This window comes from Battus philenor, unplaced genomic scaffold, assembly GCF_028537555.1.
Source record: "Battus philenor isolate CCGP_79_NKW_IND1 unplaced genomic scaffold, ilBatPhil1.0.hap1 SCAF_26, whole genome shotgun sequence".
Taxonomy (NCBI): domain Eukaryota; kingdom Metazoa; phylum Arthropoda; class Insecta; order Lepidoptera; family Papilionidae; genus Battus; species Battus philenor.
The window spans coordinates 7,039,997-7,054,761 of NW_027181689.1; the positions used below are offsets into that span (position 1 = coordinate 7,039,997).

The window sequence follows — 14,765 nt, forward strand, 5'->3', positions numbered from 1 at the left end:
AATCATTCCGGAGGTTGCTACACTTTGATAACAGACGTACGTTTTAATACATTGCATATAAGCAACTAAGTTTTAGTTATATCATAAAAGAGTCACAGCTATTTTACAAAATTTTTGATGGTTATATATTTTAGCCTAAACAAAATAATATAAGCTTACTTGTCTACTTAACTGTAAATATCTAATTTTAAAATAGTTAACAAGTTAAACAAATTTTTCGAAAATATTTTCAAGGTTACTTCAGTGCATTATTCAAATGTTCTTAGTTATGTTTTCTGTTATTTAAAGAAATTTCTAATACTTAAGGTGTGAGGAAACTAGTCTCTTTTCTGAGTTAATTTTTGTTCTCATTTTTACGACGTAGTTTTTATTACACTTTAACCTAATTTCCTAACAGGAGTGTTCATCAACTTTATGGTTAAATAAAATATTCAAGCGATAAGTTCAAAGGTGTTTGAACGTTTTAAGTTGGTTGCCAGTGATACTACCATTACGGCCAGTTTTGGTAGGGCAATGACATCATAATTAGTGGTCTCAACGGCCCATAATTATACGAACTGAAGATTTATCATCCAGAGATTGGATAAAGATCTTATCGCTACCTTTAAATCCTAAGCGAGACCTAAAGTCGGTAACTCACGTGCGCAAGTCCGATGACCTCCGCCGGAAGTGTACCCCGCGCGGCGAGACCGGCGCGAGGCAATAATATAATGCCAGATGATTTATTTGTAAACAGTCGCCGGCGCGGTGCACGTCAACGCGCTAGAGCGATATTATGGCGGTACGGTACAGGCGACCGAAATATTGGATCGCTACTTTTTTACTTTGTTGTCATGTTCTTGTATGTTGACGCCTTATCCAGGAATTAAGTGATGTAGTTCTATGAATTATGTTTAACAATTATTATTGTTTAACAACTATTAATTTAATTTCTTAATTTTGCAATAATTTTTATTTTGTTACGTGCATAAATATTGAATATTGTTTCACCAACAACTTTTTTTAAAAGATTTATATTATTGGTTTTTTACATTTTTCTTATAATGTGTACATTAAACATCGAAATATTTCATTTAAAAAGAGGTGGTAACTTACTACTTATAATTTAAATTAACTGACCATTTAAATGCCCATCTAAATAAAAATATTATAAATTTAATTTAAAAACATAAGATTTTTATTATCGTTAGATATCATTTTTTAACTTACTTTACAAACTAATCACTCTTTCCGCCGACTGTACCCGCGGACTGTTTACAACAGCAGCTTTTGTTTATTTTTGCTTCATTTGGATTAAAAAGCTCCCAAACTCTATTCCCGGCATTTATCGACGCTTTTATTTAGGCATTGTTCCTTTTTATGGTGCATATGCATGTCATAAATAATTAAAGTGTTAAACATGGGGAATTACAACATTTTTTTATAATAGACAAATACATATTTTTTTAATTTTTAACTTGCTTTTTCAAATGAACATATTGGCTTTATATTGAAATAAATAAAACAGATAAAATTAAAATTCTGATCAGTCAACGATAACAAGGCAAGAAATAAATAAAACAATTCGTAGTCAGTCAGAAAAAAGCCGCCATTGTCGTCTAGTTTTGCTAGTAAACTATGAGGGATGACAATCCACAATTATTATAAATAGAAGTGTTGCTAGGTTTCCTTTCGTCGCTTCTTCTCCCAACTCTACCACTTTGAAAAGTGATAGTAATGTTAGCCGAGGAATACAAACGACCATGTCACAGTTCGGCCCTTCTGGGCGCCCTTGAGACGAAATGTTAAACGCATTCTGAGCGACAGACCGAACCCAGAATCCATCTCGGAGTCCCTAATGCTAGGTCATTGAATTAAGCGTCCGTCCAAGTGATCTACACGTTCGGTGGCCTCGCCATTAGAAATATAAAGATGTCCATGTCCATTATATTCACTGCTTGGTTTCAGCATCTATTCAACCCACATTCAACAGTCAGAGACTCGAATCCCGTTGGTCAATATCTATGGTAATAAATTTACAATCTGACTCAATAACTAACATTGATGTATCTTATAACTTATTTGATAATAATAAAATGTTTACGAAACGCCTTAAAGTAACTCAAGAACCAGGACAGGACAGGACAGGAGCAGGAGACAGGAGGACAGGACAGGACAGGAGCGCTAGGCTCTGAGCTTCGTTCCGAGATCGAATCAGAAATAAAGAGATTCCCAGAAGAACCAAAATCACTGACCCAGCAAGAAGGTTTAGTTGTCTAAAGTGGCAATGGCGAGGGTACGTCGTTCCTGTATCTATGAAAAGTTACTCGTAGCAGGTTGAGCTAAGGCAAGGCCGGGGTACCAACAGAGCAGCCATTATCATCCGTTACAAAAAAAATGCTTGAATCAGGATGATATCGATTCATCAGGTTGTTGAGAAGTTTATAGCGATAAAAACTTGTCAACACATTAAACAAGTAACATAAAAAGCATTCTCAAATTCCCGTGTCATAAACAATGAAATAGAATCATAAATTAGCTACGGGATATAGTGAGTGATTCGGACAGTCGTCTGTGCTGCAGTAAATCCATCATTTTTACTATCAGCCGTCGAGCCGGATCATATTTTTATGTATTCCTTTAATTTGTTTACATCGTAAAACTCTGATTAGTGTTGAGAAACAGGACGGTTTTATATCGCCACCTTTTTTATAAATATGACTATTAAAATTATCAAACAAAAGGGTTTTTTTTCTTTTATTTGTACTGTCGGCTATGAACACTCAATTCATTATGACCGCTGGAACTTTATGTTAATTCATATGTAGAAAGTTAAAGCTCATAAGATAATTCATTAAATTTATAGTAAGGATCTTGAGAGAGATCACGAAAAGGGTAATACACATAAATAAAAAATAATAAGCTATAATATATTTACGTACATATAACCAAATAACTTAATTATTAATAACTTAAATATTGTTTAGAAATTAGCACTTTGATCTAAATAAATTATTGTAAAATGTTAATCTTGCTAATATTATTAGAGATGATACTGTGTACGAGGTTTCTTCTCTTTGTAGTGCATTTTCTTCCGGAATTTTAGCAAGCATTAAGAAATTCTTAATATGCTAGGCTGTAACGGCCTGGGTCCAGCGTCTTTAGATGACGTTGAAGTTATCGTTTACCTTATGGCTTCTTACGCAAATGGCATTTGCAAATTCAGCATTCCAACCGTATAAAGTCCACTGGTTAGAAGCAGCCTGAATCCAATATTTTACAACATTTACATGGTCTTCTATCAACTTTTTGGGTGGACTTGGACCACGGTGTGCTTATCGTTCCGTGGTCACTACTCGGGGATCTTAAACCCCTTTAACTTACTTGCTACAGATTATTTAATCCTTTGCGGTCGATGCCGCTACAGTTGCGGCATTCGTAAAAGTTGTTGCCGCCAGCCTGACGGCAAGATATCATTAAGAAGAAAGGAAAGATTTCTTGATCAGTAGAGTTGATCAATAGAATGTTTGCCACTCTGTATGTCGTACGTTTTATTTTAAAAAGTACTGTATATATCACCATATTTGTGTTTAAAATTTAAATTTATTTTAGATTTAAACGGTGTAATTACCAAAAATGAAAGTGTTTAGGAATGATTGTGAAGATAACGAAAGTAGTGATGATGAATTAGAATTTGAAGTACATAGTGAAATCGACGATAGTGACGATTTCATAGTTCTTTCTAAGAGACAGAATGTACTAAGAATTGACAGTGACACGGAGAATAGTGAAGTCCATGACAAAGTACTATTAAAAACAATAAATCAGTTTCAACCAATTCTGTGCTTTCTAATATCCATATATTTGCTTTGAATCTATAAAGGAGAAATAACTCTAAATCAAAAAAATTCGCCGATCGCAAAGGTTCATAAATGAGAAAAAAGGAAACAAATATATCTTCCTTCTTTGTTTTTAACAGAAAGTAAAAATTAATTAACCATTTGTTTGTAGTTGGTCGATTTATAAAATTACATCTAGTTTAGTACCACCGCAACGTTTATTTTTGCCTCAAAATATTAGATTAAATTAGTGCGCAGTAATGACTGTGTTCCTATTTATTTTTTAAATATTAGACTCAACTCCATGAGAAATAACACTAAACCTAAATTAGGCTGATAGCAAACATTCCATTTTTTTATGTATATATATGCATATAAATATATGTATGTATATATAAACTTCGTAGATCGTATCAAAACCCCTGGCTAATAAACAATTTTCGATACAATTGTTCTCACGCTTAACTTCTGAGTCTGCCTGCGTAACTGCCTATTAATAGTAACTTCATTTAATTTATTGCGTAATAATACGACTTGTGAAGGCAATTTAATTTCTATTGCTTACTGCACTATGCCAAATAGATAGAAAACTGCACTGGAAGATTTTCGGCATTTCTATTTAAACAAAGGTTTATACATATGTATTACAAATGTATACTGAATTATTTTTAAACTTTCTCTTTAAATAATTGTCAATTATTTATTGAATGCATTACTTTTAATCTTGTGTTTAATTATTTCGAGTTTTATCTTTTGCACTTATGTATTTTATGTTTCTTTTTGTACAACCACAGTTCTTGTAATCTTTTAATTACTCAAATACTTTTTACTTTTCATTAAAGCACGTTTACTTAACTGGTGTCCCAGATAAAAGCGTTCGTTTTTTGAAATTAAGTTTGGACTTTGATAATTAAACATGTATCGCATAAGGCGGCGATCTTTGACCCTAAAACTTTATCTAAATTACTTGTAAGCATTTAGGTCAGTTGATAATGCGTTTCTGAAATATTCATATGCGAGTCCAAGTGGTTACTAATTTGTTAACAATTTAAGAGAGTGGCAGATGATTCTACACTATTTAACTTTATTAAAAACTATCTATTACAAATAAGAACAATTTGTACTAGTAACTTGTAAATTTTCGTATAAATGTCATAAATCTTTTTTATTTGAAACAGTAAAACTTATTTATTCTTACCTAATAGCTTTATTAAGCACTTTTGAAAATTTAACATTGGTTAAACTTAATTTCAAATATGTATTTATACATTGACAAGTGCCAGGTTCGCAATGTTGATTTTATTACGAAGAACCTTCCAACTCGATAGTAACTCTTAAAAGGCCAATCACATTTTATTCTTATAAATCGTCTATTAACGTCATGAATATCAAGCATGATACTGATTCTTACGTTTGATGCTTATAATATACAAGCTAACAAGTTTAATTTTTTTTAGACGCTTGGATTTTAATACAGAATCTTATACCTTGTCCTAAAAAAGAATTTCTGCAAGAGGGTTGTTGTTTTCCCATGAAGAGAGCCCCCGACTCCATTGATAACTGACCTCAACTTTGTATAGACAGTATTAAACACAATTGAGACGATTGTGAATTAGTTTCATATATTTTATAGTATAGTATTTATATATAAAACGGCGCACATTATAGTGATAGAAAACTAAAAGGATTATTTCTTGCAACAAAATTTATGACTGGACTGAATATAGATAATTTTCTAAGTCACATGAAGCTAAATGCTCCAATATGTACAAGTAACTTGCATTTACTATTGTGCACTAGTCGTTCAAAGTCCAGAAGTAACAAGTAAACAAATAACGAAGCAAATAAATCAGCCCCTCTATCGCAAGTGGAATCCGCGCCTGTGACATGTCAATCCCACTTCTGAATAATGCAAAAGGAAAACTGGCTGTTTACAGTCCGCTCACTCAGAACGACCTCTTGTTCGGGCCTGTTATAGGCTGTTATGACTTGTCCGACTTTAATAGACAGCGGCGGAGCTTTGTCTGTTCTTACTGCTGTTTATAGTTTTTTTAAAACCTCTTCCCATATTTGCAAGCTATTTGCATTAAACAGGTGTCGAATATTGAAAAACCAATTTGGATTTATAAATAAAAAATAAATATTTATTTGTTAGACATTTATAAGCTAGGGTGGACCTTTTTTTTAAGAATTTAATAATATTCCAATATTTTAATTGTACGTTATAACCCAAATCTTTTTAATATATTACATAGAAGATATCACATCTTAGGAATAATGCGTATGTCTCCAAACTACAAGTTGTACACCACATCTTGGCTCAATAAGAGACGAAATCCGTCCTATTTTGAATTTAGGATTTTTGAGTTGAATTGACAAGGCTACCCTTTCTTTGCTTTCAAAAGAGAATGAAATAATCAGTTTAAAATACTGGCTAAATTTTATATACTGGCTAGAAAACCTGAATTATTTTAAATATAAAAAAGTTAGTAGAATATATTGCGAAGAAATATAATTGCCAAATTGTGCAGAAAACCGTCAGTGCAGGAACCGACAAAGATCAATCTAGATTGTATCTTATAGAGACCATATAAGTTGTGGAATAATTTACATTTTCAAGGACCTCCGATATATTTCTATTTGAATAAATACTATATTTCGGTCGGCAAAAGACCAGTTTTTTTTTACTAAAATAGCCCCGTCAAAAACTATCAAATCGCCGACTACTGTGACCATGAGTTATGACGACCGAACAATAAACCTTATGGGTCGGTATCGGACCTTCTTGGAAGGAGAAACTCGCGTACAGCGTGATTCATTTACAAAACGTTTAATTTAATTGAACTGTCATTTTTAAAAATAAAACGCGCTGGAAAGGTCGTCCCCGTGTCTGGTAGCACTGTGGGGGTCTGGCTCACCTTAACACGTTAGTTTGGTAACGTGATGTCAGATCGTGGTTACCTTAAAGATTTTTAATTTATATTGTAGATTTTATTTCACCTCCGACTTACCTGGTCGAAGTGTTACTTTAACGATTTTTTTGGATTTTTATTGCTACAATATAATTATTGACTTCAAAGTTTTAATTAATGCGACTTATCTTAAGGATCTATTCTAGATCTATCATCATCGTCATCATGAGCATTTCAGTTATAGGACCGGTAAAAACACACAGTGACTGACAGCATGGTATATCAACAGTGTATTAGAAAACTATTCTGTTTATACGTGATTTAAAGATTAAAAAAAATATATGGCAAATGCGCCGAATCAAATGCCGACCAACTAAGAATTTTAATTTTTGCATGGATGGAATAGACTGTTTACGCTTCAAACTACGGTGTCATATTGCGTAATGATAATAAAAGATTTACTAACAATAAAAAAAGAATTTCATGAATAATTTAAAAATCTTTTTTTACTGTGTCGTAAATAATACGAAAAATATTTAGATAGTAAATCATCCTGTGCAAACGCAAAAGCCATTCCAAATTTCGTCGCGTTAATTCTCACCGCGTATACGAAAAGGAGATCGCGGATGTTTTTTTGCCGGGTCAGATTCCTCTGAGACCTTAATAAATCTGCCTTGTCTCCGTTCTAAGGAGTCGAGAATTAAACCCGCACGTCATTTGTCGGGAATATCCTGACATACTGGGCACCGCGATGGCTTTCAATGGAGTGCGAAATCGTTATCGTGTCGTAAAATTGCTGTTGCATTTTGGTTTTGAACTTCTTTTTAACGGTTAAATCTTTATGTGTCATTTATTAAAGCAGATTTGTAGTTTTTGTTTAGTTTGAGTGTCCAAAAGTTAGGAGTTTTAACACTTTTTCTCCTAAGATTTACGGCATTTATAAATTTAGGTGATATTAACAACCATCATCGTCATCATCACCATGTCAGCTACTGCAAGGCTTCCTTTAACCCTTAGTAGCCTGATTTACGAAAGTGATTTTTTTTAATATTACTGTGTTTTCTTGAGGGTCTAAATGAAAGGAAAAATAGTTTTTTTTAATGTCGTTGGAAAGAATATTATACAACGGAAAAATACGTAAAGCCACCCTTTAAAAAAATTGTGAACATTCGGTTTAAAAGATTGGTATCAAAATTGAAACTCTAGGTTATTAAGGGTAAAAGGTCGCCCTGATGACTGGTGTTGCGCTGACCGCATCAAGCGATTTTCTGCGAACATATCGGCCGTCCACCAACCTCGCTCGTGATCGCCACTAGAGATCGCTCTGCCCGCTGCCACTTCAGACGCAAATCTATCATAATAATAACTACATCGTTAGTTAATTATCTACATAGTTAATATATCGGTCCCGAGGGTGAACGACATCGGGGCGTCAATTTTAAACGCATTAGACTTTTACACGTACCTGCTCATCCAGCATGCGACGGGCCGTGAAGATAAGACGGCGCACATCCTACACGCGTCCACGACAAGATGTCACCGTCGTCGTCGGTTATTGATGGTGCCTCAATATCTGATAACATTCGTGGCACTTAACAACATTTAGTTATTTTTATTCTGTGCTAACATCGCTTTGTTTAACGTAAAAAAGCAACGCGTCGAAGAGTTAATAAATGAAGTGATTCCTGACGTGTACGCGCATTGTGTTCTCTGAAGATACTACCGTCAAACTTAATTATTATAGAGAATTTACAAAATATAATGGTACTTTAAAGTAAAACATTTATTATATTCAATGACTTATTAAAATTACGCGAATATTACTAACTGAATTAAAAAAGATTATTATCGGATAACAGAACAGTTTATTTTCATTTTGTTTATATGCTTTTGAGTACTTTTGATTTTGTTACCTTTATCTTCCACAATCATAAATTTCTAAAAGTAAGCAAATATTCATAACATTACATTTAATTGTAAAATTGTAAATGATGTCGCTTTTAGATTAAAATCTTTTGTATTTAATAAATAACGATTTATTTTATGTTACACATCTTTCACATTTTATTCCAATTTATCATGTCTAGTTTGATACACTGTTGTTGTGAAAATTAATTATTTAAATAATTTATTGAATATAGAAAAATATTTAAGTATTTTCATTTTGCTAGAAGATATCTATAGTTGCATCAACAGGACATGGACGACACATTCGAAAAACATGTAACTACAATTTCATTGTTTTTGTTCTAAGAATAAATTTTCGCTGTAGCTCTGTACGAAATAGTATTACATACAAAAGTCGCTAAAAATCTTAGTATAAATAGACAGCTGGCCACCGCTAGACCAACTCTTAGTTGAGACAGCATCCAACATCACAAGCCTCTGTAATTGCCAACCGGTCTTATGAAAAATTCATGAAGCCATGATTGAGTTCTACACTGACGAACGTCTACTGAATAACAAAATGGCCGTCAGTTTAGATGCTATCTGATTACTGGCACCTGGAAATATGTAAGAAAAAGCGATTGAGACATTCTAATCCAGGTCTATCTCACGACGGCAAGGACAGCAAAAACGGGCACCGACTTATTAAGTTGTAAGTACTACAAACAACGCTTGCCACGCAGTGCCTCGATTTGTGACACCGTATAGCTGTTCTAGAAATCTTAGTTTGGTAATTAAAGTTACCGATCTGTAAAAATGTTTAATTAATTTAAAAATATGCAAAACTTTTTTTATTTTTGATTCACAAACTAACTAGAACACTTAGGAACCACCAGCAAAGCTAATGACAAAATTAGGATGTAGTAATAATATTGAATTTAGTAATGATAACAGCTTGACAAGAAAATTAACCTTCGAAATATGTAGTAACAAAAATATTGTTTTTAACATCGTTAATAAAACGCTGAGGATATCGTCTTAGTCTTAAATATTAATTTATGAAAGGCAAATGCGGTGGACTGGCAAATGTCTGTGTGTGGTAAGGACCATTTAAATATTTTTCTATTTTGCAGACACCCATCACACCGAACTAAGTTTTGAGTAGTTTTGGATAGTTAATAAAAGCATTCATTTTGTTTAAGAGAATTATATCGGCAATAATACGCCGCTTTTAAAGTGTACAAGTACTGAAGATATCACACCTCGCTTTGTAAAAAGGTAATTCGCAGCAGCGTTTATTGTGGTAGCAAAGATGTTGTAGGAATCGTTTCAATGTTACATTAATATTAGTGATATGGACTTTGTAGCATAGAATATAAACATACCAGAACACTGCGTATGTAAAAATTTAATAATTAATTAGAAAAACAATGGAACAGATTTTTCTGACGGATAATAAAACCTGAAAACCATTATCCTAACACTAGTAATATTACTCACATGGCTAGCGATGGAGGAATCTATGCTAGGAATTTCTCTAATGGAACTCTACTGAAACTCAGAAATTCGACGACGATTAAAGTTATCGAAATAGCTTCAAAAATGTACAAACTGATGGTAGAGGAAAAACCGTGGAGTGGGGGCTACGAAAACAAAACAAATGTTACAAAGAGACGTAAGGCACTATCTTTCTAAAAAACAGTAAATTAATGTAGAAAGATGATGGTGGTGATGTGTGTGATATGTTATTAGATACGCAGTTGTATATTTGAGACAATAGAAAAATTACGAATTGTATTCGTACTATGTATTGTTTGGGAATGTTTTGAGCGTTACTCATTCGATATGTATTAATCTTGTCTTAATTAACAAAGGGTTTATGCGTGCATTTCTTCGTAGCAGTTTTTCACTAATGGCCATTCGCTTTTACTGTTATGCCCATCCGTTTTACGACAAAATTATCGAAAGCCGGCGGCACCGCTCGACCGATGCTATTCGGAATCGAGTGCGAGATGCGTTTAGCGTTCGGTCTTATTATAAGCGTATTACATTTTATAACTTGTAATGACGGATGTAAAAGGCGCCTTTGCCACAAATTATTACTTCTGTTGCTAATAAAGATAATGATTGTACGTGTACTGCGTTATGAGCAAATAGTCCATTCTGTTTGTGCGATGTTCGTTTCTTTATTTCTGGGCGGGTAGAATCGAATTGTATTTTCGTTGAGTCGTAAATTGGTTTAGTAATAATAGTTTTATAAAAATAGTTCTTACGCTGTTGAGCTACCATAGTAATAAAATCAATCTTTGTACTGTATGTAACAACTCTAATATAATTGTGATATTCAAATAAATATTCTAACAAACTTGATTATTATGCAACAAAAAATTATGCAGGAGTAAATCCTTCTTAAGTTAAAAATTTGTTGAATGAATAAATATTTTTGAGCCATCATAATTTATTTATTATTTTTATAATGTTTTTGTAAGACATTGCCATCCATTTGAATATATCTGAACATAAATATTTCATTGGTATACAGGGCATCCTAGATGTTCTTCAGAAACTTCTGAACCAAGTTACACTTCTTGAACAATAATGTTGAATGCTTGACTTATGACCATACCACTACGAGCATGGGATCCCAAACACGCTCGGTTGACGAAATTAGGTTATAAATTTACCTTAGCTACCATCACTATTTGACTATGTAGAAATGGACTTCCTAAATGCAATAACTTATATAATTACATATTGACACTTCTGTAAACCTAGTTAGTACGTAATCAGCGTAAAGTAATATTTACTTAACGCATCGACCTTAAATGAAACATCAAAATCAAAAAAGTGAGCCTGCGCGAAATCTGTAAAACTTGTTTCACATCCAGCGCAACAGTTTCAAACTTTCTTCCTATTCCGAGAGGAATCTCTGTTGTCATCCCTGTCGGCCCGCTACGGACTGTGCGATGCGTGAAAAGGACAGCTCACATGAAGACATCACGAGGGCGAACGCGCGAGTGTTCTTCCACTTATTTTATTTATTCTGTTGCTCGCCATTTTTTTTCGTTTTTCACAAAGCTACGTCTTTGTTCGAGTTCGGGGGGCGAGCGATCGGCCGCGGCTGGTAACTTGGATAATTTCTTTATTCAGCGCGCCCACCCGACAATTTTCTGGCTCGCATTATTATGTTATGAGCTTGATTTGTTTAATAATTTTATTACGGCCCGCAATCGGCCCACGCCATTGTGTTTTCGTTCTGTAGCAGCGCTCGGCCGTTGGTTATCGCGTCTTAGTTTACCAGGGTGTTACTCTTTTATCTTAATTGCATTTTTTGCTTATTATTTTATGATATCACGTAATTTTTTCCTCTGGATTGTAAACACAAATAAATCATTGTCATTAAATCCCTATATATATTTTTGAATTATTTCAATACCTGAAATACAATGGCTTAAAATATACATTTTGAAAATAGCATGTATCGCCAAAACGAGACAAAAAATCGTAAATATAAATTTATGCACGTTTACTTATATGAACCTACATATTAGAATAAAATAACGTCTTAGATTCAGTATAACAACAACCATATATTAATATTTTATGAGAGTGAAGTTTTGTAACATATATGTACATACGTTATCCAAGAAAATATAATTAAAAATTTAAAAAAAATTCTTGACCTTTTCCGATCGTGGTTTGCGCAATGACAAAAGAATAAAGTTGTTAGATATTTAATATAGAGATTTATCTAAAACATTAATGTTCAAATAAAGTTAAACTTTAGTTTAACGTTTGTTGTATACCATTCGACCCTATCTTCCCCGATATCGTTGACAATTCAACAAGGTCAGATGTCCAGACATCGCGTCAGGGGATACAAAGGGAAGGGGTCCTCTTTTTGCCCACGGGATCCCACCGTTAGGCCTTGAGTCGCGCCAAGATGCCCGTGCCGATAATCCGAATGCCTCGAATAGGCAGGTGAGCTTTAAATAGAGATGTTTGTGAAACGATTTGTTGTTTTATGACAGTGTGCGATTGTACTGCAGATAGTTACAAAGCTTGCAATATCATAGACATAGAGATAAAAAAAACGGTTAAAATTGATTACGAATTTGAAAAGAGGCTCTGAAAAAAAATAGGCCTGTTATACCTTTCTCTAGGTTTCATAAATTAATAACTCCTTTGTTGGCAACTGTGTACGGTATTACTTACTAAACAGAGTGTATAGTATATTATGTAATGCCTCTAAAATGTTACAATAATTGAAGATTTTGTTTAAAAAAGCTTGTAGGATAAATCTATATTATTGTGAAGGATTTTAAGGTGATAACAAAACTTAGGAATCAAGGATATTGTAAAAATGACTAGAAAACCCTTATGAATTCTTTATCTTTCTTTGTTCAAACCTGTTAGGATTCACTACATTATTAATGCGAAAGGGCTGTAGATAAATAGTTAGGTTCGTTAAAAATGTTGATTTCCGTCATGATTATAAAAATATCAGCTATAAAACAACAATTGCTGGTAGTAGGCCTCTTCCAAAAATTCGAATGGAACCGGTAGAAATCCACCTTCCAAGTCCACGTTCGTGGTTCATAACCTGAAGTTCCCAGCTGTTCTAGGCGTTATCTGGCCTGAGTACTGCCGCAACTACGCGCTAATCTGCTCGGCTTGGGTTACTTCCACTTGCCTGCAGATCTCCTTATTCCTAATTCGATCTCGTGGAGAAATTTCTAACATACCCATGAAATTTATAGATCTGGAGAATAATTATTACAATAAACAATATCTTCACAGTTCGTCTGTTTGAGTTGTAAGAGATCTAAGTTCACTGGTTTTCGCAGGCTAGCAGCGGCTGCGGCGGCGGCGGCTGGAGCGACCAGCGAACTCAGCTACCTGGCCGCTCTGCATCCCGCGTACCGGCCTGTGCCATACGACCATCCGCTCTACGGCTCCAATACTTTGCGAGGTAAGTGAGAACTGTTACAACTAAATATTAACTAATATAACCGACGAATGCTTTACAAGCCCTTACCCCTATAGTCACTACTAAGTTTATACATATATTATGCTTTCTAAGAAGACCTTCCTGCAGTTCTTAAGTACGTACTTAGGTCTCTGTATAGTTTAGCAAAATACTATTTGTCTATATTTTTAATTCGTTAATTCCTCAAATTATTTATCATCCATGCTTTTTCAGCTCACTAACACTGAAAAATGAGGCAAGTTTCGATTCGTATTTATATCATCTTTTCAGATTTAATACGTCCACTGTTGGATATGGATTTCCCTTAAAGGTGTTCAAATCGCTAAACAATAGTAATTTCCACCTGTGTACGGCAGTCCACCTGCTCGCTTCTGAAAGAGATTCATTGAAACCATGCAGAGCGGCCGCCTCGGGCCAGCTGTACATCTCGGACCGGCTAGCTGGTTCCTTTTAGTTTCACAGTGAGCCACCAGGTAATGGCAACTGGGCCCTTCGCCATGAAATCGCGGTAATGAACATGATCCCCCAGGTGACTGCAACCAACGGCTGAAATGATGACAATGATGATATTATTTAGTTCAGATTATATTTGATTACAGTGAATTCTATTGAACGGTGAAAGATTGTGACACTAAGTGCAACCAGGATATCAAGTACAATTCTTGTAATGTAACGCTAAACCTCTTTTACCGTGCAACGGTACACTGCGTTCCTAAATAAAGTGCACACCCAAACAACGTACTTGTTGATTGCAATAACAATTACGTCTCGATGCTCCGTTACGCTTCCATTGTTTCATTGGATTACTATTGAGATATTGATATTTTACGTATGAAATGTACGGTGCACCCATAAACATTCTGTTTATTTTGTAGGGTCACTCTAAATTTAATTGAGTACTTTTAAGTCCAGGAAATCTTTAGAAAGCAGTAATTGCCGGGAAGTCGCTGGGATGCGGGCAGCGAAGACCTCATTGTGGTACTCTTTGATAGTGGCCTATACCTTGCATTGCGCGACTATCGGCTCACATGATAATGAAGAATTTTTTTTCATGGAGTCTTTCCCCCGTGTGTTTTTAGTTTAATCAGGTTTGATAAGTCATTAAGGGCAACTAAACCTCTACAGTAATATTCTCAGTGGTTTCCTCGGGTTACATCA

The 14,765-nt window shown here is 34.3% G+C and overlaps 1 protein-coding gene across 2 annotated transcripts in view; it reads left to right on the forward strand.

Annotated features, from left to right (window-relative positions):
* Positions 1 to 14,765, forward strand: part of ci (cubitus interruptus) — a 121,616-nt gene that overhangs the window by 72,088 nt on the left and 34,763 nt on the right. For both annotated transcript variants that reach the window (XM_068768539.1, XM_068768540.1), the window contains exon 4: positions 13,465 to 13,589. In XM_068768539.1, coding sequence (XP_068624640.1) covers positions 13,465 to 13,589 — 125 coding nt within the window. The remainder of the gene's footprint in view (positions 1 to 13,464; positions 13,590 to 14,765) is intronic.